The sequence below is a fragment of the Notolabrus celidotus genome, chromosome 19 (genome assembly GCF_009762535.1).
Source record: "Notolabrus celidotus isolate fNotCel1 chromosome 19, fNotCel1.pri, whole genome shotgun sequence".
NCBI lineage: Eukaryota > Metazoa > Chordata > Actinopteri > Labriformes > Labridae > Notolabrus > Notolabrus celidotus.
This window is the reverse complement of record NC_048290.1, coordinates 24,265,117-24,292,495: the sequence shown is the minus strand read 5'-3', so window position 1 is coordinate 24,292,495 and position 27,379 is coordinate 24,265,117. Positions and strand designations below refer to the sequence as shown.

General features: G+C 38.5%; 1 protein-coding gene and 2 long non-coding RNA genes across 4 annotated transcripts; 2 read left to right on the top strand and 1 right to left on the bottom strand.

Moving 5' to 3' along the window:
- Positions 1 to 375: 375 nt before the first annotated feature.
- Positions 376 to 19,983, top strand: LOC117830717. Of its 2 annotated transcripts, none has more exons than XR_004634823.1 (3): positions 376 to 536; positions 1,277 to 1,342; positions 19,433 to 19,983. It is a non-coding gene; the product is annotated as an uncharacterized LOC117830717 (long non-coding RNA). The 2 variants fall into 2 exon arrangements; XR_004634822.1 differs by lacking the exon at positions 19,433 to 19,983 and adding an exon at positions 3,141 to 3,856.
- On the bottom strand, positions 17,379 to 27,175 carry nt5c2l1 (5'-nucleotidase, cytosolic II, like 1). Its single transcript, XM_034708968.1, has 18 exons — positions 26,980 to 27,175; positions 24,685 to 24,758; positions 24,443 to 24,560; positions 24,179 to 24,274; positions 22,559 to 22,650; positions 22,335 to 22,392; positions 22,145 to 22,238; positions 22,004 to 22,057; positions 21,827 to 21,910; positions 21,707 to 21,742; positions 21,520 to 21,627; positions 21,375 to 21,441; positions 19,408 to 19,578; positions 19,267 to 19,318; positions 18,909 to 18,969; positions 17,953 to 18,129; positions 17,758 to 17,842; positions 17,379 to 17,624 (listed from the first exon to the last, which is right to left on the bottom strand). The coding sequence occupies exons 1-17, from the start codon at positions 27,036 to 27,038 to the stop codon at positions 17,759 to 17,761; spliced, it is 1,485 nt and encodes a 494-aa protein (XP_034564859.1). The 5' UTR covers positions 27,039 to 27,175; the 3' UTR covers positions 17,379 to 17,624; position 17,758.
- On the top strand, positions 20,874 to 21,677 carry LOC117830718. The gene is made up of 2 exons (XR_004634824.1): positions 20,874 to 21,225; positions 21,538 to 21,677. It is a non-coding gene; the product is annotated as an uncharacterized LOC117830718 (long non-coding RNA).
- Positions 27,176 to 27,379: the final 204 nt, after the last annotated feature.

Here is a 27,379-nt window from a genome sequence, read left to right as displayed (position 1 = left end):
TGGCGACACAGTACAAATATATGAAAACACCATCATAAAAGTCAGAACTATTCAAGGCCTCTTTTGTTTCTGTTGTCAAACACAAAATACTCACGAATGTGGACACCTGTACTAAGTATTATCAGAGTGATTTTCCGACAGTACCCATTATTGAGCAGCACTGCAGTGTGTACAGCCTAAATGTACCAACATGCAGACACACCATGAAAATATAAAAGCTTATATTTTACACCAGGACAGAAAATGGTCGCAGAATTACAACAAAGACGGGAAGAAGTTCTTTCTTTATAAGGCGGTAAGTGGAAAATAAAAAGGCTTGCTGTAACAGAAGTAAAGGTAATTGGTTTCTGCATGGGAGAGGTCTCGTGAGCCTTCATGGGAAAATGGCTGCCCCAAAGACGCTGAGTCAAGAGTTTACAGTGAGGCTGCTGCAGTACTGCGAAATTCCTCTTAAATTCACATTTATATTCAATTAAGCGGTTAATAAGGAGCCATTTCCTGTTTCGATATAACTTAAGCTGACAAGAGGTCTATGGGTAGGTGTGATATTTTGACAATGGTGGGATGCATGCTTGTGTGTGAGCTGAAGAGTTGCAGAGGGACTGAGACTTCCTAGGGCATTTGATCATTGAGCCATTTATTCTTTGAAAGAGAGGGTGCTTAGAACTTAAGAGGGAAGTTAAGATTAAAGATGGTGAGTGTTCGGACCACAAGGGAAAGTTTTTGTATTTCAATCTGTGGTGTAAAACTTTGGAACAGACTCGACATGGAGCTACAGCATTGTCAGAACGTAATCCAGTTCAGGAAGAGGTATAAAGAAGTAATTTTCATGAGGTACAAGGAGGAAGACAAGTGTTGAGAATCATGAGGGGTTTTCTTTTGATTGTAGGTGTAAGTATGAAGATAGGAGATGGAGATTTGTTTTGTGGTAATGCACTCGTATAATGCAAGAAAATAGAGAATAAAGGGGTAGGATTAGATAAGTTTTAACTTCTTCCTACTCCTTTTCGCACATGTAAGGTAAAATGTTTCAGTGCTTGCTAATGGAACTGGTTGATATGTTTTTTTTTGGTATGACTATTTCTTCTTTTTTACTTGTAGGTTTTTTTTCTATTTTACTTTTACATGTTCGAAATAAAGACATCAAATCAAATATGTAGAATTTGCATTTTAAAAACTGTCTTGTTCCTTTTGTAAAGTTCAGCTGAGATACAAAGGTCTCGGGTGTAGTTTTGACACTATCTTTCTATATTTAATGCTCCAAATGTAATTTCAGCAGGCGGACAGAAGGACAACCTGACCTACTGACTGCTTCAGTGGATGGATATTGATGAAGAGGACGGTAGGTGGGGGGATGGAGAAGGAGCTGGCTGGGAGCTGGACATGAGGTTGCTGGGTGTAGGGGGGTGGGGGAGGTCGGTGGGGTCAAGGCAGGCAGGGTCCTCCCCTCTTCACCTATTGGTCGGAGCGGTGGTCGGGTCCCGCAGCTTTGAAGCCCTGAGGTGGACAGGATTCCAGCACGGCCATGGGGATTGTAGCAGGTCGTTTGTAACACATTTTTGGCGAGATGGTCCTAAAAATGGAGAGACTCGGAATGTAGGGTTTTGTATTTAGAGACGCTCCTCTTATATTGATCCTGAAAATTACAAACAGGCAGGTGATAGGGCAGCCTCAATTAGACTGAAGGTGAGGCAGAAATTAGCATCGGGTTTCAGATGGAAAAGAAGTCGGGTTTCTTCTTTTCATTCGTTATTTGATGAAATCAACTAAAAGAGATTTGTTAAGAGCTTTAATCTTACAAAAATTAAAATAAGTAAGATATTTTCAAACCAGTGATAGGGACATTGATTTGTTTTTTAACTCTTCCTTTGACATTATGGATGAGTCAGACATTTAAAATGAGTGCTGTTCAACTCTCCACTGTTCAAACACAAGAACATATTTGTTTGAAACTCTCATGAAGATACTTCAGTATCAGAAAGTACAGAAAATGTTGGCTTAATTCCTGAAATGTGGCTTCATATTATTGAATGTATAGGCTATACTGTATCAGTTGTGTTCCAGATAATTGTGAGGCATTATTCAAACACAAAAACTTTGTTCAAAATTCTTGTGGAGGCCAAAAAGTTCCCCAGACTACCAGTGTCTGTTAATCTGCGAATGTGGCTGAAATTTAAAAATGTATTTATAAAGAAAAAGAAGAAAAACTTTTCATTAATCCCAATAAAAAAATTGTGTACGGGTAATGTTCAATATAGAAATCTTAATTTGAGTGTGACGGACATTGTCCATCACAGAAAACTTAATTTAAGTTCTAGCTGAGGTCCAATCTTAAAGTGATGCACCAAGAATATATGGAGAAAAGTTTAGATGTGACTGGAATCTAGAGGCTTATTTATTAATACTTAGTTTTGAGACATTTTAGTTTTTAAATGAATCCTCTGTGTCTTGACAATGTGCAGTCAGACAAAAACATACCTTTGTGTACTTGACAATATTTAAACACATAAAATCTTACTTGTGGCATTAGGGCTGAAATGTGGTTGAAATTTGGATATATGCATGCTCCTGTTTCAATTTTAATTCGTACAGAAGTGTTTTCAAACCTTTTCATTCAAACTCAAGACAAGAGCATTTATGTTTGCTCTTTAAACAGCCAAAAAGTATGTTAAAATGTAGCAAAGGTCCTAACTTTTCTAAATGTACAAATAATGTCTGCATAAGGGCTGTAATTTCAGAACAATACAGAAATATTTCATTTTGATGAAAAGGTGCCGCCATGAAAAGCACTCTCAGCAGAAAGCTTTAACAATTCAGTATATAGTATACGTTTTAACCAGACTCAGGGCAATGAGCTACATTATGGAAAGACGGGAAGGGGTACATTTAAGGTGTTTATAGCACTTAAAGAATCTATAAACCATTAAATACACGAAGTGATTTCAGCTCTCACCACACAACAGACAAATATTTCAAGTCTAATGTGTTATTTATAACCCAGTAAAACCTCATGATATTTTTAAGACTCAGTAGCACATGGAGTCAGCCAGTGCAGGTAAAGTGCTGGTATTTATGGTCATGGCCCCTACTCATGTTAAGGGTTTCTTCTTCTTCTTCTTCTTCTTCTTTTCCTCCATCAGGCATTCCAGGCTTGTTTAAATAAGGCCTGCCGGCCTGCCTGCCTGCCTGCCTGCCTGCCTGCCTGCCTGCCTGGGCGCGGGTGGATTCCCCTCTGGCCCTTTGACCTTTGACCTAAAGTGCATTCCGTATGTAAAGTGAGGAATTCTTCTGAAGTTCAGTTAATGGGGTTGAGTTTTTTCATCCTTTGGACTCTGCTCGTACTCTCGCCCACTAGAAGTGGAAAAACAAGCTCCATGTGTACATGTGAGTTATGGATGAGGTTCATTGTTTATCGGTGGCGGTTAAAGATCAATATCCCCCTGCCCAACCCCCACCCCTGCTTTTTAAAACTAGACTATTAATCCTGTGGGATCATGGCTAATTGATTTAATAGAGCATACTCTGGAGTGGAAGTGTTGGAGGAAGTGGGGTGTGCTTAGTCCTTCAGACACTTTGAGTACAGGATTGTGAAACTGTTTCAGTTATCAGTGTTGTGTTTCCCTCCAAGAGGTTATGAGTTATCTGAATTGAAGGTCTATGGATAGGTTGTAAATCCTTGTGAGATAACCTTCTGATTTTGAGGTTTTACAAATAAAAACTCACCTTAGTTTTTAGTTGAACACATGTCAATCACACAACACGTGTGAGAAAGTGAAACATTTATTTGGTCTGGAGGTGTGCTCACCCCTGGATTGGAAAGAGACAATATTTCTGATGGCTCATTTGAATGTCAATTTTGGATATCAGAATCAATAAAAGAAAGAAGTCACTTTGCAGCCCAGTAATGGTCAGTACGGCTCCAGTTTAATGAGAGTTGTGAAAAAAAAATCATTGTTTAAAGCAGAAATAATTTAAATATAAATAAGGTTATCAATCAATCAGTTTTCATTTATATGGCAGCTATCAGCAGCAAAAGCTTTCTAAACCAGCTTTACATTTATAAGCTGGTCTACACCATACTCTTTGTGATAGCATTCATAGTATTAATTCACTCTGAGAGAGCACTCTGCAATGTTAGCATAAATAAACTTCATTTCAACAGGCAGATTACTCGAGCAGAACAATTGGTGATCAGCCATCTTCCTTTTTTAAACTTTGTTTGGTTAAAAAGAAGAAAAAAAAGACACATTTCAAACTTTGTTTTTTTGTTATTGTGGCTTTACTTCCACCTTTCACTATTCCAGTGTAGGCCTTAATCACTGTTCTTTATAGTATGTATAATACTAATATAGTCAAAACAACTGTAAATTCAACTGCTTTTTATCCCCTTATGATATTTTTCTTTTCTTTTTACATCATTTCATCCCAAACAACAGAGAAAACATTTAGATAGAAGTAATACTCTTATCAAAAACTGGACCCACACATTTGAGGAAGGTAAGGCAAAAAAACAAGACAAGATTATTTGTAAAGCACTTTTCGGCAACAAGGGAGTACAACGTGCATCAAACAAGATATCCAAACATCACTACAGAGAACAGAAGAGACACAATTTAAAGGAGGCATTTAAAAATCATTAAAACTGCCTGTTAAAAATCAAGAAGAGGACAAAAAACTTCAAATGTTCAGATAGTATGGCTGCCAAAAAGGGAAATGTTGCTTTTTAATTTTTTTAGGCTAATCACTAATAAATATAATATGAAATCCTGTTGTTTTTAAATAAAACAATATTGAGAGACAAGTCATCTACACTATGATATCATAAGATACAGTTGTTCTCATAAGTTTACATACCCTGGCAGGATTTATGGTTTCTTGGGTAGTTTCTGTTTACTTTATGATATGAAAAGAGTAAATACAGTTGTTTGATAAAAAAAATTTGCTTCACCCAACCACTAACCATGAGGGAAAAAAACATTTTTCTCTTATCATTTATATGCTCTGAAAAATGGCCAAAAAAATCACAAATTCTGCCAGGGTATGTAAACTTATGAGCACAACTGTATATTATATCATAAAATAATATTACAGGTTTGATTTCCTTTTTAGTAGAAAACTATTCAAGAGAAATTGTGTTTCATCCATCACATCAAGTTTTATCAACACATATTATAGATTTTGATTATCTGAATGCGTTTTTTTAATAGGTTATACAGGTTGTATCTTCAGAAATCTCAAATGAGCTTGTCATAAGGTTTGTGTAAGTCCCAAGCTGTCAAGCTGCTAAAACCATCCATGTACTGCTCACTGAGCTGTTAAAGACGGTCTGGAGTCTCAGGGCCGAAGACAAACAGAAAGAGAAATGTGTTGTTCAGTGGCTTATTGTTTCACACATGGAGCTCCATACACTTAAGAACAGTTTCCCAGGTTGCAATACAGATCCCAGCCGGGCTCCTGGGTGAAGTAATGTATCTGAGGATGGATGCTGGGTGGAGGTTCCTCTGCTGTTGTGCTGCAGGAGACCTGTGTACTGTTGGAGACGCTGTAAAAAAAAGGCTGTGCCACCCACACAGCTGGAATGTCATGCATGCAGTCCATAGAGTCTGTTTCAAGAGGGAGGCAAGGGGGGGGAGGAGGAGGGGGGGGGGGGGGGGGGGGGGGGCGGCACAGGGGCTCCGTGCTCAGGGTGGGGTCTACTACTACTACTACTACTACCACTACTACTTCTTCCTAAAAAAAACAACAAAACTCACCTCCCAACCCCCCTCAGACTTCTCCATTAAGCTTTTTTTGGGTGGGAAATTATCAATGAATATCTTTGAGGGTTGTTTGGTGGAGAGAGGAGAGGGGAAATGTCGGGGGAGAGAGAGAGAGGGGTGGGAGACGTGAGATGGAGAGATGGGGGTTGGGGGTTGGGAGAGGTTAAAGGGCAGAGGAAGAAAGGAGGTACATTTTCAGAGGATGGGAGGTTGGGAAAAAAAGCGAGGGAACAATAACTCCCATGTTTAAAAGGCTTTCCTCGGCCCCCATGACACCTCACACAGGCAGCAGTTTGCAGTCAGGCCGAGCAGAGCTGCTCTGTGGCCTCTTTTCCCCTAAGGCGTGTTTTAAGGAGAAACTTCCAAAACATCAAACTCGTTTTTCTCTTCTCATTGCTCTGTTTTTCTGTGTCACTCGAGGCAGACTTCTGAGTACCATTTACCTGTATTTTCATGTTGGTTAAACCTGATGAAAAACATCTGTGCTTTTTGTTCTGTGGATACAAAATAAAAGTACAAAATCTGTTTAGAATGCAAACAAAAAGAGAACAATCATGAAAAACATACTTAAAACTTTTGTTTGGTTTCATTACAAGACGTTTACATTAAATGTATGCAATTAAATAAGTTAGTTAATTTGTTCTTATCCTGGAAAAATATAACAAGTATGATAAAGAAGCTATTTAAGACACCAAAGGGATTGTTTTACTACTTCAGTTAATTAATGTAAAAATGTAAGGGTCTTTCAAAAATAGAGTTTTTAACAACAGCAAAATACATAAACCTCATTAAAACAGTAAAGGGTAAAATCATATTTATTATTTGAAAAATTGTTCATTTGGATGGTATGTTTATCTGGCAACCACATGAAATAAAACAAAATAATAGGCTAGTTGAATCAGAAAACAAATGCTTCAAATAATCCTTGGAATTTCTTAAAGTGTTTTTGCAGCAGTTTATATCTTAAAATTTTGCAATTCATTCTAACAATATGAAATATTTTCTTTACATCACTTTTTCTTTTTCATTTGCTACAGCTTGATTGTGCTTGTTTTTCAAATTAAAAAAGATAATTCTGATTTTGAAATGAACTTAAATGTAGATTGAGGTTCAACACTTCATTGAACAATTAGACATAAACTTGTGAATAAGGGGTTTAAGATATCTGCAAAGTGAAGTTTAGGTAATCTGTTTTATAAATTCCTCTGATTGGATTAGGGTCTATCTACAAATATAAATTTAAAATAATTTGAGATTGTAATCTTAACTGGTGTTATTTTTAAAAGCATCTCTTCATTGGTTAATTTCCCTCCACTAGATCAACGAAACATGTTGAAATCAACTTGGATACACTAAAACTGTTTTTAAACTAAACATCATATAAAGAACCAAACATTCCAACATTTCAGTAAATCATTTTAATCATGAGTTCATCTCAGCAGCATTTCCTTTACATACGGAAATTATTGGAACACACAAGTGCTGTGAAGGGAAAAGTAATTAATCTCTTATTCTCTTCTGAAATTCTATGTAAACACTTTTTAAACAAAATGAGGGAAATGAAGAAAATTGGAGAGATTTTATGGGAGATAATACATTTTTCTATCCTACATGAAATAATATCTTAAATCTTTCAGTCAGCACTGAAACATTTGTTTGACTGAAATATTTTCTGAACTAAATTATTAGAAGAAATGAATACAACAAGCTCTTATAGTTTCAGATCTTCTGGACTCACATGTCCACAGTTTGAACGGCTCATCCTGGTTCTCTGTAAATGATTATTGATCTTTCCTCTGAATAAATGTTAATAATGGGAACCTTAATGATGTGTATTTCAGATCTATTTTAGCTGATGATTTGTTCACTGGGGCCATGAAGCGTGAATCTCACCCCTGTCTGTTTATAACTGCAAGGTAAGAAGGGAAACTAATCCAGTTATAACAGCTGTTGTGAAAACAGAGGAGAGAATTTGATCAAAATTGTCGCAGAAAAAAAGGCTTCAGTTTCAGAAGTTACTTTTCTGTCAGTGTCCAACATTTTGATAGCACAGTTCCAGTCCTGTCTGAGCAGAGTCACCGGGAGAGAGTGCGCATCCCCGAGCTCCAGACCTGCACCGGATCCGTCCCGCCCCGCCTTCCATCAAACATTTTTCTGCCGACTGGCTGCACAATCAGATCTCTTCTGAGTGGGCTGCGGTCTGATGGGTGTGAGGGGAGTGAAGAGTGGGCCCTCTCCCACTTGGATAATGCCATTATTTCAGCTCCTCTGGTCAGGAATGCCAAATTTCACAGCCCGCTACTCCTCTCTGTGCGTCAATCAAAGCGTCGCGAGGGGCCGAGGCGCCCACCGGGTCCGCCCCCAACCCGGGGAGATCCGATCCGAGCATTGATCCCGCAAGAACCGGATCACACAGGCTCATTCTACATCCAACTTTTCAATCATTTCGTTTTTTTTCTGAGTAAACTCTGAATATTTGGCTCGTTAAGTTGCGTATAGTGTTTAAGGAAAACGCACAAATCGGAATTATGGAGCCAGATGTTGGTGTAAATGTATTTACTCAAATAAAAATCGAAAATTTTAATTGGATCAATATTCTTAGGCCTGATCCCCGCTGTGTATGAGATAAATAATCCGGGATAAGTCTGCATTTGAGCTAATTTACTGCATTACTGTCCCACCAGAGGCCAATCACAGGCCAATTATGATCCGCTTTGTGTTTGCACAAAGGCTTTAGCGCCAAAAAGTAAATAAAATAATTAGTGATTAAGTTTTCAGATACAGTGAGGAGAGGGGGGGGGGGGGTGGAGAAATTTGTGAATGGGACATAGTTAATCAGGTATTCGTTGTACGCTGTGACGCTTCCTTGCGCGCAGCCAATCGCCCGAGCCTTGGAAATGTTGAACACGCCGAACGCGAGCCAATAGCGTGTCTCCTAGCAAAGACTAGCGCAGGAAGCATCCAATGAGGGCTAGGCATGCAAACGAGGAATTTGCTCCGGCAGGCTCTGAATGTCAAGTAGTCAAAGATGGAGTCCGGATCTGCGAGGCCGTGTGCTCGTGCAGAGAAGACTTGCGATTTTCCCCCCCTCCACTCTCCGAGCTCCGCACATTTCTCGCTCTCCTGTCGCTTCCGCTCTTTGAGGAGACGACGGCGCATGAAGTGTGCTGTTTGGAAAGGGTTGCTTTTCTTTGTTTTATGGACAACTTTTTTTTCCTTCTCTTTTTTTTTCTTGCCTATAACGGATTGTCCCTCCCTTAGCTAGATACTATTCATGCTTTTGGAGGAGGAGGAGGTTTTGCAGAGGGAGGAGGAGGAAGAGGAGGGGAGAAATGGAGAGGGGGGGGGGGGGGGGGGGGGGGGGTCCACTGTGAGTTGTAGCCGATTTTTTTTTGCGTAAATTGTCAGTGCAAACTTGGAAGTTGCAAAGGTCGAGACGCGGAGATTGTGTGTTTTTATTTACGCGACTTGAAGGGAGGAAGAGGAGGGAGGAAGAGTTGAGTGAATCGCGCGCGCTGCGCATCTGGAAGCTCGCTTCAAAAACTTGATCAGGACGCGATTTGACGCCTGGTGGGCTGATAAACGCGTCCTGCACCTTATTGGGCTGTTATCTTACTGTAATGGCTCTCTGAGGGGCACGCGTGTGTGTGTGAGTGAGTGAGTGTGTGTGCTCTCTCTATGTGTGTGTATGTGTGTGTGTGTGTGTGTGTGTGTGTGTGTGTGTGTGTGTGTGTGTGTGTGTGTGTGTGTTCTCTCTCTCTCTGTGTGTGTGTGTGTGTGTGTGTGTGTGTGTGTGTGTGTGTGTGTGTGTAGCCTATAGGCTGTTGTGCAATCTAACAAGTCGTCAGTATTGTACCGTGGGCTCGTGAGCTGGCAGGAATGGCTTGCAGAGCAGATCCACAGCGTTCAGGAGGCGTATAGGCCGCTCACAGATGTATGGCGAAGAAAACGTAATGCTTTCAAGAACAGGTAAAAAAAAAGAGAGATAACACGTTGATGTGTTACCAATAATTACCAAAAGGTTGTAGTATACGGAGGCTCCGTGGTGTTCTAGAGAATTCCTGCCTCGTTTCCTCTAATGCTATAGATTGTGTATGTTGTGTAACAAGACGTTGATTGTGCAAACTTGCAGGGACTACTTTTTCTTCTTTCCGGGCCTTGTTGCTGTTTATTTGGAAGTCCTTTCACTGTCATGGATCAAAGAAACTTCCAGTTAAGTTTTTTTTCGATTACTTAATTTCGTTGCAGCGAGCTCGTGAATACTAAGCACGCAGAGGAGGAATTATCCTTCTTTAAAGATAAAAATAAATGTTTAAAGATAGTGAAGGTGTTAAGGGAGGCTGAGTGGAGGTCTTTAAAATCTTAGGGAGTGGAATAAACCCCCCACCTCCTCCACCAGCAGCACTACCAGCAGTCTAAAAAACCTCCCATTTCTCCCCCCAAAATTAGAATGCATGTCATTCACTGCAGAGAATAGTATGGGCCCACATGCTGGGAAATTCCCATTCTCCCAGGGTGAGAGTAACCAATGCTGTTTAATTTAGGAAGTTCATTTAACTCCAACAAGTTGCATTGTTAAACTGTTATATGCTGACTTCTGTCTCCCAAAGAGGCATAATTAGAACTTCCACCTTGATGGGATGATTTGTGCAGAAAGAAAAGAAAGGAAGAAAATTCAACAGTTTGCAAACTTTAAAATCCAGTTTGACTTCTTTAGAGTTTCTGTGATCTAACTTTAACATTGAATTGATTTTATGTCAAATAAAGCAGGGTTTATGGTCCTCTTGATAGTGACAGAACTACAGTTTATTTGATGATTTTTTTTTAACAAAAAGGTGTCTAGTTGAGTCAGTATGTGCAATGGAGTCTGATTGTGTCCATGTTGTCGTCCACTGCCCTTTTTCTGTTGCACTACTGGACATTGATGTGAGCAGTGCAATATTAAAAGGGCATTGGCTGATGAAACAGAGGCCCACACCTCCTTTTACTGCCTTAACTTTAAACCTGCACATGGATCAAAGACGGTGCCCCTACATGTGATTATACTGTAGTATTTCTGCAGCTGTGTTTTCTTTTATAGGAGTAAAGCTGCTTTTGCATAACTCAATTATTCCTACTTCAACTTAAAACATTAGGAGTACGTAGAAATAAAATAAAACAGCCAAATTAAAAGTTTCTGCACGGTATGAGCTTTTAAAATGTCACATTTTGTCTTTTTAACAGCCATCAAACAGCATTGTTTCTGACTGAAATGTAATGTGAGTTTGGCAGAGAGGAATGGCTGTCCCCACGTCCACGTGCTGACACATGCTGAGGTCAGCTGCTTTGACAATGTTGCACTACTGTACCATCCATTCTAGCAGTGCAATAGTATTGTCATAGCATTTGGCCTGAGCTCAGACTAAACTAAACGGCTGCTAAAGGAGCTTTTTGTCTTTTTTCTTAACTGGTTTGGGAGAAATGGAGGAGCTGATGACTGATAGCAGGTGGCGGTGCGTTCACAGCAAAAGCCTCCTAAACTGTTTGCCCAGGAGTGTATTTACAGAGGAGAGTTTACACACGTTTGTAGGCTGACAGAAGCCCCTTTGACCTGAATTCAAACAATATGATGTATGTTTCCAAAAGGCCTTCAGAGAGGAAGGAAACTAATAGCATAAAACATTTTTCAAAAGGGGGATGGAGAATTTTTCTGTCTCAAAGTAGTTCATTTTACAGCTCATTGAAATGTGATTCATTATTTAAAGTGAGCTGTTAAAATAAGAGCAAAACCAAAGGTGTAGAAGAGTTTAAAATAAAAACAAATAGATGCACTCAAAGAGCTGACGTCTATATTACTGTACATTATTTTTATTTAAGTTTTTAAAACTCCTTTTAAAACTGAAAATAAATTGAAGTGGAAACCATAAAAAGGAACAAATCAGTAGATGTGTAACAATTAATAAAAGCTGAAATAGTCCCAAAAATGCATTTTTAAAGCTGAAATCTTTTCAAGTGTCCAAACTGGATTTTCAAGTTTTTAAAACTGAATTCTTCTTAAATTGACCCTTTCTTCAATGATGTTTGGTCCCCTGTGTTTGTTCTTTACCTTTTTTTGTCGTCACACCAAACACAGAGCCGGTATGCTGATGGTAAAATAAGCAGATGAAAAAAAAGAGGAGAAAAAAGAGGAAGGGGGGTTGATGTGTGTTTTTGAGCATCCTCGGTGGCAGCAGCAGCAGGTCGATGGGGGGAGGGGACGTTTGGGAGGAATGCAGGGAGCAAAGGCCTCTCTCTTTCTCTCTCTCCCCCTCTCTCTCTCTCTCTTTGCATTTTGCCCTCTCTTCTTCTTCTCTTTTCTTTATTTCTTTTCCGTGTAGAGATTAGGTGTCATTGCTCCTGTGTGTGTGCCTCACGTTGGAGCTGTAAAGTAAGAGAGTAAAGAGGTTTGTTTGTTTTGATGGCTGTCAGTGGGTGGAAATGTTTAACCACAGTCCAGTTGCTGTTACAAGCCGCAGCACAGGGACACCAGTAATTATTAAAAACTGAAAGGAAACATGTTTTTTGGCCACTGTAGTAAAAAGTTTCAGTTAAAAGAATGAATGTGAATACTTGTGTATTGAAACCACTTTAAAAAGTCTTGTAAAATATAGTTTTGAGTGTTGAAGTGTATTTATGAGAGAGCACCAAAGGGAAGGCAAAAGGAGAACTCAGTCACTCGACTGTGTGAAATTCTCCCCGAGTAAAGAACGTGACTTGTTTAGGCTTGCTTGCAATGCTTGCTGGGAAATCCTGGAATGTGTGGAATGGGGGACGGTGGTGCTTCTGCAGTTATCTGACTGCATGGAGCAGCAGAGTATCCTGTAATGAAAGCCAACATGTCAGCGGTGCCTTCAGAGCAGCTTTTCATGTGCAGATTAAAGCGCAGAGAATACAGCTAATGAGATAATGACATCTGCATTTCATTAAATACAGAAAACACAACAAAGTCCGACTGCTGAGGATTAAACAAACACTTTTTGTCTCTGTTTGTGATGTGTCTCTCTTTACATTGTACTAATGAAGCCTCTTTAAACGCAAGAAAGAAGGGCCTGCTTGAGAATTTGTCTGACAGAAAAGTGTGTAAAAACGTGAGATTTATTGGTAAAACTTCAAAGTACATGCAGTTTTAATTTGTTTTTCTGTGGTTAATGAAACAATGATTGTTCTGTGTAACTGTCTCAATAAAGATGATAAAATGAATGCTTTTATTGCTTAGTTATTCTTGAAAAACACTTTAAAAAAGTTAAACTTGATGTATCAAAGAGATCAGTTTGTTGCCTACAGGCTGTAAAAATATAAAACAGTCCATCTGGCACATTTATGTCAGACTGATTTGAGAAAACAGTGGACTGAAAGCTAAAAAAACAACTTATTCCTGCAGTTACAACTGCATTGAAACACATCTCTGGCCTTGTGGCGGCCTACCTGCTTCAAACACTGCAGAGACTGGTGAAAATTAAAATCATAGAGGGAAAAACTTTTCTCTGAGTTCCTTTATAAATGTTCAAAGATCAGTTCTTAGTTCATGAAAATCTGAAATTACCCGTTTTTTTCTTTTAAAATGAACCCAGGACACATTCAGTGTCACGGTGTCCAGCGAAGAGACTTTATTTTAAGTCTGAGGGAAAACTACAAAGTTTCAAAAGACACCAAATACACAGACTGAAATTTGGGAGGATGAGGTATAAAAAGATACTTGCTAAGATGTCTAAAAAATGTAACATGTACAGTTTATGTCTAATGTTGTGGCACAAGCTTAAGAAAGAAAACCATGATGATGTAGGTTGTAGAATTTGTTGGAAAGACAAAATACCAAACATGCTGTCACGTGGCTTGGAAAAAGGAGGTTTTCTTAACACCAGTTACATTTCAGAGAGTGATCAGAAGTTAAAAAGGTAAATCAAGTTCAGTTTTGTGTGCCCTGATAAGGTGTTAAATTTAAAAAGCTTTAAAGTAGTTTTATTTCAGAGGTTTAAGGCTGCCTTCAGTCATTTATGTCATTTGTTAGAGGTGGAGCATGCGGTGTCTCTGTAATACATGAAATATCAGTATGATGTCTTTTTGTAAGAAAAAGTTTCCCCGTGCTTTGTATCAAGATAAATCAGCCAGCCTTTTTTCTTACTGCTCTTCATATTTATACTTAATGAGAAATAATAATTTGTTGAATTTTTCTTATTAAATGAACACTCCTCCTGCTTATGTCTTGTCTCTGAAGTTGGTGGTTAGTTACCTCTGGGTCTGTATTTATCTGGCTCTTGTTGTCGAGCAATGATATATATATTTTTTTACACGTTTGATAAAATAAAATAACAAAATAAAATCTTTTTAATAGTGGAGTTGTGATGTAGTAGGTCTGTATTGTTAAAAGGTAAACAGATTTCTGCACAGTGACATGTGGGTGAAACTCCACACAGACACCTCTCACACCTCTGCAGCACAGGTACACCGTGATGTGAGGAGACAGCTGTTACATCACACAGCAGCACATCGTCTCAACTAGAAGAAGTGTGTTTGTGTTCGTCACAACACACAAAGTACAAATTTCAGCTCCTTTCTCCAAAGATTTTTCTATTACACGAAAAAAAGTGATTTTATTTTGGGAAATTTCTGGTTTCTTTTCAGTAGTCATGAAAGCTTTGAACTGAACTCTGAACCAGAAAGACTTGTTTGTGGTCTAAATATAGACAGTGGGGTTCTCCTGATCTATTTCATGTTGTTTTCTACAGTTTCTTTACAGATAAATAAAGACACAAAGCCTCAGCACAATCATCAATATCATGGCTGCTGCCTGTGTTCACACTGATAGGCAGGAATCAGAGCTGTAGCTTTAAGCCATGCAAAGTGTGCAGAATCCAAAATGTGGATACACTATTATGAAATACTTATTTATTAATAAAATATGAGTTATAATAGAGAAAATTACACTTTAAATAAAGGGCACTACAAATCTAAAAGACAACATGCAGAGACGGGAGCTGAGGGTTTGTACAGGTGAGAAAATAAAACCAGACAATTTGAATAAAATGAGACCACAAAAAAGACAACAAACAATAAATCCAGGTGACATGCAAACAATGAGGAAGGAAATCCAAATAAACGGAAATAGCCCTGATAGAGGAAATGAAATCATCTAGGAAATGCTTGTGTGTGCAGGGGGACGTATCATAACGTGAACCTGCAGACCAGTTTTAAACTTGGAGGGCTAAAAATAAAAATGAAGTATCCAAAAGGAAGTTACCGAAAAGAACACAAAGTTGATTCCTGAACAGATTTTCATTCTCTTGTATGATTCATGATACGATACTTGACCTGCCCACCTGTTAAAGGTATTTCTTTAGAGCAAGCATGTGTAGAATTGAGATGCATCTAAGTTAATATAGTGAGTCAAATTCAGCTCCTGTTAATTAAAACCAGGATTTGATCTTTCCCGACATCAGTTGAGGCTTCGTTATGTCACCTGCTTCTCTAGTTTGCATATTAGAGATGAGAGTAGTGATATCAGAGCAGTAGATGGGCAGATAGATGCTCTATAAGCTGATACTATGTGTGTGCAGGAACAGTGGGAAACCTGTAATAGTCTGAACGCTCCAAGAAATCACATCATTTTCCTGTGAGAGAAAAAACACTCATACATGATAACAAGAGAGCAGTGAAATCAAACAGAGAGGGAGGGAGAGCGAGAGAGAGAGGATGTGTGTGTCAGAGTGTGTGTGTAAAGCAGAGAGACAACACATTCCTGTCAGCTCTCTCTGATGTGTGACAGAGCTCAGAGAAAATCTTCAGGTCTAACCAGAGTTAGACTGTCAGGGCCAGACGTTTCAGAGTACCATGAGTACATTTTGAAGTACTTCTACTTTACTAAGATATTTTAATTTCATGCTTTTTTATACTACTGCCTTTTTGGACTTTACCTGACAGCTTTGGATATGTTTCAGATTCTGATCATTAATAAATCTACAAATCAATGATGGTATATTGTTACAGATTAATCTACTAAGCAGCATTTAAACTGAAACTTGCTCCACTCAGCTTCAACCTGATAGGTGGATGCATCACTCAGAATAATTCAGTGTCCTTCTATATAGAGCTCTTTAATGTAATCCCCATTTGTAAAGACAGAGGAAAGTTTTCAAACAGATTTTCATTGTGGTGTATTACTTGTATTTAAACTAAAAGGTGTGAGTCCTTCTTCCACTCCTCTTCTTTGTGTGCTTCAGTTTCTTATTATAATTCCATGTTGAGCGATTGATTACAGTGAAACTCTCACAGTTATCACACTTTGATACTTCTATAGATTTTGTTGATGAATCAATACACTGGAGATGTTCACATTGATTCATTTCTTAAGGAGATACACAAAAGCACACATCAGATTCTCCTGCTGAGCGACTTTTTCTCTGTTGAAAACACTTCTGTTATCGTCCATCATGTCATCAATAAAAGGGATCAGTTGCTGTTTTCAGAGTGAGCCTTTAAGCTTGTTTGCAGTGAACTATGAAAATGTGATTTTAAATGATAAACTCTGAGATGACTTTTTTTCACATTGAGATACCAGTATCACACCGGGGGTAGTCTGTGCTGCAGAGGTGATTTACTGCCACCCAGTGGACAGTCGAGGTAGTACAAGAGGGTTTACCTAAATGTTAAGGAAAAAAACATCACCTAATTTGCTCATTTTTTCTGGAGTGTAGTTCTGATTTGATGTGCATGGGTTAAAATGATGTGCTTTTGAGATTCATGCGTCCATGTATGTAAAAAGAAGAGGAATAGATTTCTGTGTTTATATCAATTAACTTTGAAAAGGAGGGTGAACAAGCAAACACAGTGTTCAAGCTCTGGTGTTCTGATCAGTGCTGTATGATGGAAAATCTCCTAACTCCAATTTTCTTGTCAAAGTATTTACAAGAGAAAATATAGTCACTGTTTTAAACCTTCCAACACTGAACGGATTAAAACACAAAACCAGGAAGTCCTCACATTGGTTATCTCATACACAGACATGTTTAGTTGAGTTGTCGTGCTTTAATGGAAATAATAACAAATAATAGAAATTCTTTATTGAAATAACTTAATGAAAACTGCATAAAACACACAATACAAGGTTACATTTAAAAAAACATTACTTAAAAAACTCAGAAAAGTGCATATCTTCCAAAATGTACTAACACATAGAATCACATTTCTATTCATCTATATAGTAACCCTGAGTCTCTGTTTCAAAGTCTGAAAACTCAACATACTTAATCTGTGGGTTCCTTAAAGCTAGGGTTGGTAGTCACAGAAAACTAGCATGAATTTGAATGGAGCATTTCCTCAGGACCATATGATGGTGACTGATTTAAAACCGGTCCTCAGCACATTGTTTGTGTTTTGCACTACGTCAACTCATGTCTCACTCAGCAGTAAGAAAACACCAAAACAATATCATAGTGAAAGTTAAAAACACAAACAAACATGAAATATAAGCACAGGAAGCGGGCAGAACGGCAGGAGGGGATTTGATTGGTTTCATAATTTGGCTCCTGATGGCAGGGATTGGTTGGTGTTTTCCCAGGTTTACTCCGGCTGTAGATAGTGGCTTTTCCCCGCTCTTTTAAAATAACACATTATGTATTTGATTTCAATCGGGACAGAAAGATCATTTTAACCAGTACAACAAAAAGTGTATCTAAATCTGACTACCCCCAGCTTTAAATAAACACTACATTGCAAATCATTTCATCACCACTAGATGGAGCATTAAGTTCGTTTTTAGCAAAGGAGGCACATAATGGCTGCAGATACACAAGGACAGGTACAAAGGTGTAGAGCATCTTATTTTTCCTTTTTCTGGAGCATCTTCACAAGCTGCAAGAGAAAGAAATGATTAAAGAAGAGTAGTAACAAAATGAGATAATCATGAATTAAAGTATTGATGGTAAAGATGTAAAATATCAGTCAAGTCTTTACTTCACAAACATTAGATTACAATGATAACCACCTTAGCTTATGATAATCTTAACAATATCAGAGAGCTCTGATGACACAAATTCAGCTGCAGGTTGAGACAGGGCTTCATGCGGCATCTGAAAGAGTCCAAAAGAGAGAGAGAGATGGAATATGACTGATGTGACAAACAATCCAAAAAGTGTGGATTAATTTCTGTACATGTGTGTGGGACTGAAAGAGTACAGACCAGCACTGGGGGAGCGATGAAGAGGTAGTTCAAGGGGTAGTGCAGCAGATTTGTGCAGGTGGAGGAGTAGAGATCTGCATAACGCACAAGCTGGCTGGCAAACAGCGTCTGTCTGGCTCCGCTGCGAAGGAGGCTTCCCATCTGACCGTAGGAATTGTCCAACCTGTAGGTCAGCACCTGCAAACACAAACATCATCCACATCTGCAAAAGAACTCAGGCAGCAAATCTAGCAAGAAGAAATAGAAAACACAACTATTTAGATTTGTAGTAAACGTTATTTTTAGGGCGTTTGTGTTGGAATAACGAATTCTGAAGGTTTTCATTATTATTTTGTTTTGAAAATAAAATAATCCTACACTCCATCCTTTGCCCATGTTATAGGGAAAAGGAAATATACATAGGTGAGAGTGCTGGTATACTAATTATCAAAACTTTACTTATTTCATTTGTAATTTATATTTAAAGTACATTTGTTTTTCTTTTGGGGGATGATTATTCATGGAGGCCAAACTAAAGTACTACTACTACAACTGAAAAGACAGTGTGCTGATAATGAGTACAACACATCCTTGAAAGTGATATAGCTTTATATAGAAGGTGTCATAACAAGAGTTGGCTTTAAAATTTTGCCAGGTTCATGTGTTGTAAATTGTGAAATTCATCAATACAGAGAGAAGCCTGCAAGCTAGTTCAGCCAACTCGAGCTGCACTGATTTTACACTTGACATGCATCATTTTTAGCATACAACAAATGTTTCCACCCACTTTGGTGGTTTATTTAAGCTGCTAGATTTCAGGTCCCTGTCTCTGCTATTGCAACCACTGCCCACCATCCCGGCTTTGTTCAAATCTTCAGCCACATCACTATTTCAAACCACCAGAGGATGAGTCGTCTAGAACAGGTAAAGTTCCGATGACAGGGTATGCATTTAAAGTTGTAATGTGTGGTGCTCACCTTCATTCTTGTCTGAATGGCGCCAATGTCATAAGGCTTTACATTTCCGCTGTCCAGGTGCCTTCAGGTGTCAAAAGCAGAGAGTAATAACTTTTAATTCATTAGTTCATGTTAACTTATTATTTTTATAGGAAAGGAACAAAAACCTGCAGCTGTTGTGACAACAATGCTACTAAGGTAAAAATAAACAATCTTTTCACTTTTTAATAAAAATTTTCCTAAAATAAATTTGGGGAAAAACACTAAATGATTATATATAAGGGCATGGATGGTAAAGCAGTAAGGTACCTTTCAAATAAACACTTTAAAATCGATGATTTAATTTATTATGAAAGAGTTCAGATGGACTCAGACTTACTTGTAAATCTCGGCTAAGATGAGGTCGAGGTGTTTCAGTTCTTCAAATACTTCTGAAAAACCAAGAAAGTCATCAAAACTCTGAGAAGCTCCAAAATCATCACAATATCTCAAAAACCTAGAGTTGAACACTCGTTCTTACGTTTCTTCTCTTCCCACACCTTCAGCTCCTTTTCCAGCTCAGGTACGACCAGAAAGGTCTTCCAGCCCTGACGCTTTTTCGATTTGAGGATGTCGCCAAAGATGTGGTCGCCGACATAGAGGATGTCTTTACCTTTGACCGCCAGGAGATCACAAATGACGTCTGAAGATCCTGTGAACAGAAAAACAGAACTTTATGCAAAATGTTAAAAAGCTTAGCATGAAAGAGTGATTCAGTTAGAACATCACTAAACCACCCCCACATTGGAATCTAGACTTATGTCTCCTGATACCACAGACAGCATATATGAGAGGACTTCATTTCAAAGTAATGTTGAAAACTGCATTCCTAATAAAGGCCAGCAGGGGGCCACTGCTCTAGTTGTTTAGACACTTTACCTTAAATGAAGACAGATGAGAATAGAAGCTTACTAATGAGTTGATTCATGGCACAGTTGAGATTTTTCCCAACAGGCCTATGTTCGCAATCTTAGATACAAGGGCCTGTGTCCATTAACACCATCTCTTACACAGACAGGGCCCAAAATCTGAACTTCAGAAAGAACTTGAATGGAAGCTAGGCATTTTTTTCTATTCCTATAACTAACCCTTTAATATTTCATTTTATCTGTTTATTTATATACTTACTTCAATAGTAAATTTAAAAAAGAAAATGTAAAAAAAGAAGAAAATATTGTGTAGCATTAGCATTAGCAGCAGCTATACACCGCGTTCCAAATCATTATGCAAGTTGAGTTTTTGTGAATATTTTAAAAACTGTCAACAGTCGTTTTCTAGGCACCATTTTAAACATTCTACTGATTGAAAAATAATAATATTTACTACATCTGTATTCAAACTTCAACAAAAACAACATTTTTCTTTAGATTTGTATAGAAAATAAAACTGTTAGTCTTAAAATATTTCAAATCTAAAGTGTTTCTCAAATGAAATGAAAGTGAAATGTTTCAAAGACATTAACAGTTTTATTTTGTATACAAATGTAAAGAAAACTGTTGTTTTTGTTGAAGATGGAATACAGTTGTAGTTAATATTATTTTCAATCAATAGAACATTAAAAATGGTGCCTTGTTTTTAATTTTAACAAGTTATATGCTCTTAAAATCTTATAATGCAACTTGCATAATAATTTTGAACACGGTATAAGACCAGAATTTTGACACAGAAGCTGTTAAGACACTTTTAAAGGTTTTGTACAGAAAATAGGTGCTGCCACTCAAACAGTGCCGTTAATGGACACAGGCCCTTACAGATACAAAAAACTGATGCCCATTCTGTGAATGATCAGAGTTAGATTAATGATAACCAAGAGTATGCTTTAGGATGAGGCTAACTGGGATTGACATGGTGTGTTACAGCTGTCAGTCAACCAGGAAGGAGACACAGCAGTTTGAATCTACACACTGTAATTAAAGTAAAATAATTTCTAGAATCTAAACAGCAAAAGGCAACAACAAAAAGATTAAACTCAAGGCTTCAAAACTGAAGTTCACAACTATGAGTAACATCACAAACACTCCTCTGATACAATCAATGTCTGCTCCTTAGATCACTTACACCTGTGCTCGTTTCTCACCTGCCCCTGATTCCGCCCTTAGTCAACCCTGTTCATGTGCTCCATTGTTTTCCCTTCTCCCCAGCCACATATTTTAAACTCTACACTGCCATGTAGGTTGGATTACTTTCCAGAATTTCCTATTAATACAATTTTTGATGTTGAATTTTTGTCTCCTGGTTTTTGAAATGTTGCCTTCACTGTACCTGGATTTGTTTTCCATGATTCAGACTGCCCACCTGAGTAAGACAACCTCATTTTCGACTTCTCTGAGCTTTGTCTTTGTCTTGTGTTTTAACGCTGCGATAGAGTCTCTGATTCGGGTAGTACAGCTGCAGTTCCTGAAAAAAGCACAACATTTAACAAATAAAACACGCACAAATAAATCTCACCTCCAGAGTAAACAGTTCCGTTTTGGAGGTCACCTGTGTACGTGCCAATCCGAAGCTTTCCTGTGTTCTGTAGAACCAACACGTCATTAAAACCTGCTGCCAACATTAGCACGTAAATCATAAAGTAAGACAAACATTCTCATACCGTATCCACTTGTCTCAGCACAGTCCCCTCAGCAAAGAAGAGCGGCTTCCTGGTGTCCACAACAATGAGGTCGAAGAAGGAGCGCCATGGCTCTTGAGGCTTTCCAGACTGGAACGAAGAGAAATGTTAATAGTACAATTAAAAGGCCAATATCTGACCATTCCAACAAAAGTTAGAGTGCTCTTACCTTAATGGTACTTTCAAGCAGGTATTTCATAATGGCCTTCATTAAAAAGAAAGAAAAAGTTAGAATGAATGGTAATATGAAAGAACAGTACCTTTCTGAATGAGATGATTATAATCTCACATCAGTGTAGTTGTAGTCACTGTTGGTGGCGAGGAAAACCTTGGCCATCCCTTTAATCCGGGTCAGAAGAACTGGGAGGTTTGGCTGCAAAGAAAATATTATTGTTTAATATTTTGACAGCTGTTTTGCCATGAAGCTAAAATTTATTTTGATGCATAATCTTAGCAGTTTACTCACATCTTTGTAAACATATTTCTCCAAATTCTTGATGGTTCGCTCTTTCAGGGCTCCCTGTTGAACAAACAAACACAGTTCAACAGTACCTGTAGAGGAGATAAGTATAATTTCCTACACCTTCTTTCTCTTTTATGTAATTACCGTATCGTGAATGAAGTCCATTGCATCTCGAACAGCCTGATACATACTTCTGAAGGACATAAACAAATCACCATGCTGAAAACCTTTCATGAGGCTGTGAGAAAAACAACAGAGAAGTTGGTTTAGTATTTTTTTAATCTAAAAGTTTAAAGGAGATTTAAAACACATGGAGGGAGCAAAATTCACTCACTTTTCATATCTGGTGCATCTGGTGAAAAAATCCACAAGGCAGGTGTAGAGATACGTCTCTGCAGGGTGCATACCAGTTAGCAAAAACATTCAAATGTATGAAGTTTCCTTTTTAAGATTTCTACATTAAGACAGAGTTATTATTTTTGAAGAACCGTTTGTATTACAGAATAACACACACACTCATACTCTTATTATTAATGGCTCTGTGGTTACATCTTATACCTGAGAGATTGAAGAGAGTGTTAAGCATGCAGAATCGGTCAGTGTCCCCTCTTTGAATGAATTTGTTTGGGTAGTAGTTGTGAATGTCTTCCCTGTGGACAATAAATACATGGCGGGTCAATATTGCTGACTGACCAATTATCACACGAATGTGATTAAGAAAGTATGTTCTTTGGGATATGGAAAATGAAGTCAGTGTGATTCATAACAAATAAAATAGACATGCTGTATGTTTAGATGTCAGAAAACAAGTGAAAGCACATCAAGCTAGCTCATTTCAGATGAGTGTAAAAACTGCAGTAATTATCAGCAGATTGTTCTCATTATCCTTAAATTATCAGTGATAACTGTGTAACACAAAAATACTGCATCTGAGGCTATGAGCTGAATTCCAGTTAACATATTGACCTAATATTTTATTTACTTAAAGGAGTTCTTAGCTGGAAACAAGTGCAACTTTAATCAATCCTGATGCATCTATATGACCAACAAAAACAAACAAGGCTATCAGAAAAAGGATTGATTATTCAACACAGTTATTCTATAAGTCAACCCGACTGAGGTGGGGGGTATGTGTTGGATGAGGCGATTAACTGCATGCTTCAGAAACAGCGCCTTTTAATTTATCCAGGCATAACATTCATAGTGAATCGCACATTAGACCTTTAAAATAGGGAGATATTTTGTCAGAAAACATTTCTCAAACATGAACAGGACAAGATCAGAGCTAACTGCGCCACTTTAACCACAGGGGGCACCCATAGACTGTATAAAATATGGACGTAGTATCCTTGACGTCACCCAGAACTCAACCAGGCAGAGTGTGACGTAAAGGGGCGGAGTTTGAGTTTCACCCACTGAACAGTGTGTGCTGATAGAGAGCTTAGCTTCATAGGGCCAAGCGTTTTTTTGAACCAGGCTGTAAACATGTTTATTTCTGCTGCAAAGATCGTCTTCTTCCCATTCCTGTCTATGTGGTTTCCGGTGTTTCTGCAGCCAGCCTCAAGCGGATTCTCGATGAATTGCAGTTTATAACACTTCTGCATGGGCTTCATAGTTTGAGACCGGAGGTTGCCGCTTGGGGGCACCAAAGTCAAACATTCTGTCTGTGACAGTGTTGGCGCCCCCTGTGGACAAAGTGGTACTTCTTATCTCTTTGCTGACCTTGTCATGTACATGCATAGCCAGTGTTTGTTTGTTTTGGATTTGTAACTCTTCCTGCTTTCCTTTAACTGTCAAATGTATCACTGGTTGTGATTATCTGTTGTGGACAGCACAAAAAAGCTGTTACTTCAGTTTGCTGTAAATAGTCTCTTCTGGCACCTACCAGTGGCAGCAGTTACAGGCATTGTTAATAACAATGTAATATAAGCTCATCTTGTTCCTTGTAGGTCATAAAGAGGTATCCCTTTTATTATCACTCTGTTTCAGAACCAGCTACAAACTCCTTTTTTAATTCAACTTTTCTGACTGCTTTACTTTTTAGTGCTATTTGTTGCCTTTTTATCTGTGTGCATGTACCCGTCTCCAGAGCTCCAGAGCTCACAGGGTTCATAGGTAAGAATATCCATTATAAAATAACAGAAGTGTATGAGAGCATTGCCAAAATTCTGACTTTACCCATGAAGGAAGCGAAAGCCGTGACTGCAGACTAAAATGTTCCCATTAGAATCCACCTTCAGGAGGTTCCCATATGTGGTGTCAATCACTAAACCACTGAGGGTGGGGAGAAAAAAAGAAAAGGAAGTTTAAACAAGGTTACCAAGGCATGACCAGACAGATAGCACATAACACAGAACATTAAATGTTTGATTCATTTAAATGGTATTTATCCTTAAGTTTTGAGACCAAATACAAAGCTTTGAATTCAGGAATCCAACCTACCGTGTGGGGAAGCTGGGGTCGTATGTATAGCGTAGAATCTCGTGAGGATACCCATTAGACACCATTCTGTCTCTTATCATCTCAAAGCCAAGGCTCTCATAGTCTGGAGACTTATAAACTACAACCAAATGCACACAGCACAAAGATCAATGCCAATACATCTTGTGTTTCAGGAAACATGAGTTCAGACACATGATTACCTCATGGTGTTAAACTTTTACCAAACACATTTTTTTACATACTTGCCATGGTGTAGTCCATGTCAAATCCATAGCATTTGATGTTTTCAAGTGTCAAACTTCTGTTAACGAACACCCTGGAATAAAGCACAACATAGGTGTTATTTGCAGACCTGTTTCCCGACCCTATAGTGCCCCTTTGAATCCAGAATATAATTTTAAATCCTGGCATTCCACCTACAAAGCTCTTAAAAGTCAGTCACTGTCACATCTAACTGAGCTTGCAGTGTTCCCTCCCCTACTGAGCATTGCGCAATCAAATTACAGGGATTCAAATTGTTCAAGTTTCCAATGGTAGTATGGGGGGTGGAGCCTTCACATATCAGACCTGTCTCCTTTGGAATCATATACCGGATCTAAGAGGCAGACACCTTTCTACTTTCAAAAGTAGGCTCAAAAATGTCCTTTCTGATACAGCTTTAAGTTGGGGCTGTATCAGGCTTACCTTGAACCAGCTTGAAGTCAAGCTGTTATAGGCTCAGACTGCTATAGGTCTGAAAGTTGTAAATAAGTCAGTCAGTCAGTCAGTCAGTAAGTAAATACTTGTACATTAAGTTTCCAAGACTTGTACATAAAGTCTCCATGAATAGTATGGGAGGTAGTCATATACTGAATCTTGGAGGTAGACACCCTTTCTTTTTTCCATAGCGTTCTTAAAACCTTTGTGGTACAGCTTATAGTCTGGGCTATATCAGGCTTGCCTTGGACCAGTAGTATGCTATTTGTAGTTATACTGCTATAGGCTTAGACTTCCGCTCCTTTCTTCTCCTCTCTCTTTTGTCTCACATGTTCCTCTAAATCATTGTTGCAGATCTCCTTTTATCAGTCATTCTTATATTATCAATATTGTTTATATGGCTGTTATTGTCCATATGAATAATAATTTCACTGTTTCTATTTGAACTCCTATTATTGTCTATTTCCCCATCTGTCTGTTCTTTTGTGTGGCTAATACACTTTCTACACTGAGCCAGATGTGGCAGACGGCTGTTCAACAGTAAGTCTGGTTCTGCTGGAGCATTGTGCCTGTTAAAAGGGAGTTTTTCTCCCACTGTTGTCAAATATTTGCTCACTTGTGCATAAAGCTGAGTCTCTGTGAATAATATTAAAACAGTATGGTCATGACCTCTTTACTTTAAGTGTCTTTTGAATACGTTTTGATGTGCTTTAAAGGATTATAAATGAAAATCAATCAGTGATAGATTAGTAAAGTGTTGGAGAACTCATTAATGTCCAGAGTTGGGTTAATTACACATCTGATTAGATTAAGCAGGTCTTTGCTTGTCAGCTTTGTATGCATCAGAGGTCCATGAAGGCCACAGGGAAAGAAGTAATCTAGGGTGACATGATCTCAGTCAGAACAGATTTATAGCTTTTAGTATGTATCCTCACGGTTGCTCCAATGGTTCTTATTCATCATGGGAAGTCCCTTAAAAATCAGGAATCTAATATATACGTATTAGCCTGGGTTACCTTGTTTAAGTTTTGGCTCCTACTCCCTGAAAAAGCCCCTGCAGTGGGGGTGGAGCTGGGTGGAGGGTAGAGATGTTATCAACAACCTCAGCTATCTCCAACACTGTTTCAAATGCCCAGAATGAACAAAGAAAAAGAAAAACAGAGGATCCATTGTGTAATTGTGACTGTTCTTCAATGTATCTGAACATGGTTTCCTGTGTCACTTGCTACCAGACGCTCCTGTTTACCAGCGGCACCCTGACAGAGACAGAGAAGCCTACCTGCAGCCCCTCCAGTCTCAACCCTATAAGAGTTCACACTAATAGGGTTGCTGTAAATAATTTAGCTGGAAACTCTTGGTTTGTAAGTGTGTTACTGCTGAGCATTGAGGATCTTTCTCCTCAGATCAATCCAGTGAAAAAAGCTGTCAGGATGTGAGTGTCTCTGATGTGGGCAGCTGCCGGTTTCAGTATCTGCTGGTTTAAATATTTAGTGACCGAGTGCAGCCTTTAGAGAATAAGGAGATGTGAAAAAAAAGGATTCCTGATTTTTTGGAACACCAATGGCTATCATAGAAATCACTCAAATTGCAGTAGTGTGATTATTATTTCACTACAATAATGTCAACTTTGGTGAAATAAGGAACACAAAAGTCACCTGACCTTGTGACTACTAATAACTAAAAATATTAAACAAAGAGACAGAAACTTTTTATGGCTTAGGTAGGAGTCACCAAAATGTATATTCTTGTTTGAGTTTTGATCATGTAGCTAAAGAACCATTAAGCTGAAACTAAGCCTTAGTGCTGCTAAATGACATCATTGTTATGATGAATGAACTCACTTTTTCTGTATTCCTGTCTGCAACTTTGGCTCCTCAGAGAAGAAGGGATTCGCGTCCATTCCGTGCGTTATCGACGCAGCTCCAAACCTCTGTAAGTGAAATCCACGTGCACAGTGGTCTGCAACTCAGCAACTATTACTGCTTAGATAAGAAGCATTTGAATCCCCAAATTTATCCAAACTCTGCAAGAGGGGCCCTGTTTATCTTTGCATTGCGCAGGCTAAAACTCCTCCCTGTGACTTTTTGCTTGTTGTGACGTTGGGCCGTGCGTCGTGCACGCAGCCTCCTACTGTTACAAACTGTCCCATGTTCTCCCTCATGGTGGTTCTATCGTGTAGATTGTGTTATCAAAGGCACACACATTGGCTGCACGCCTACGTAACTTGAAGGAGTTCCCTCA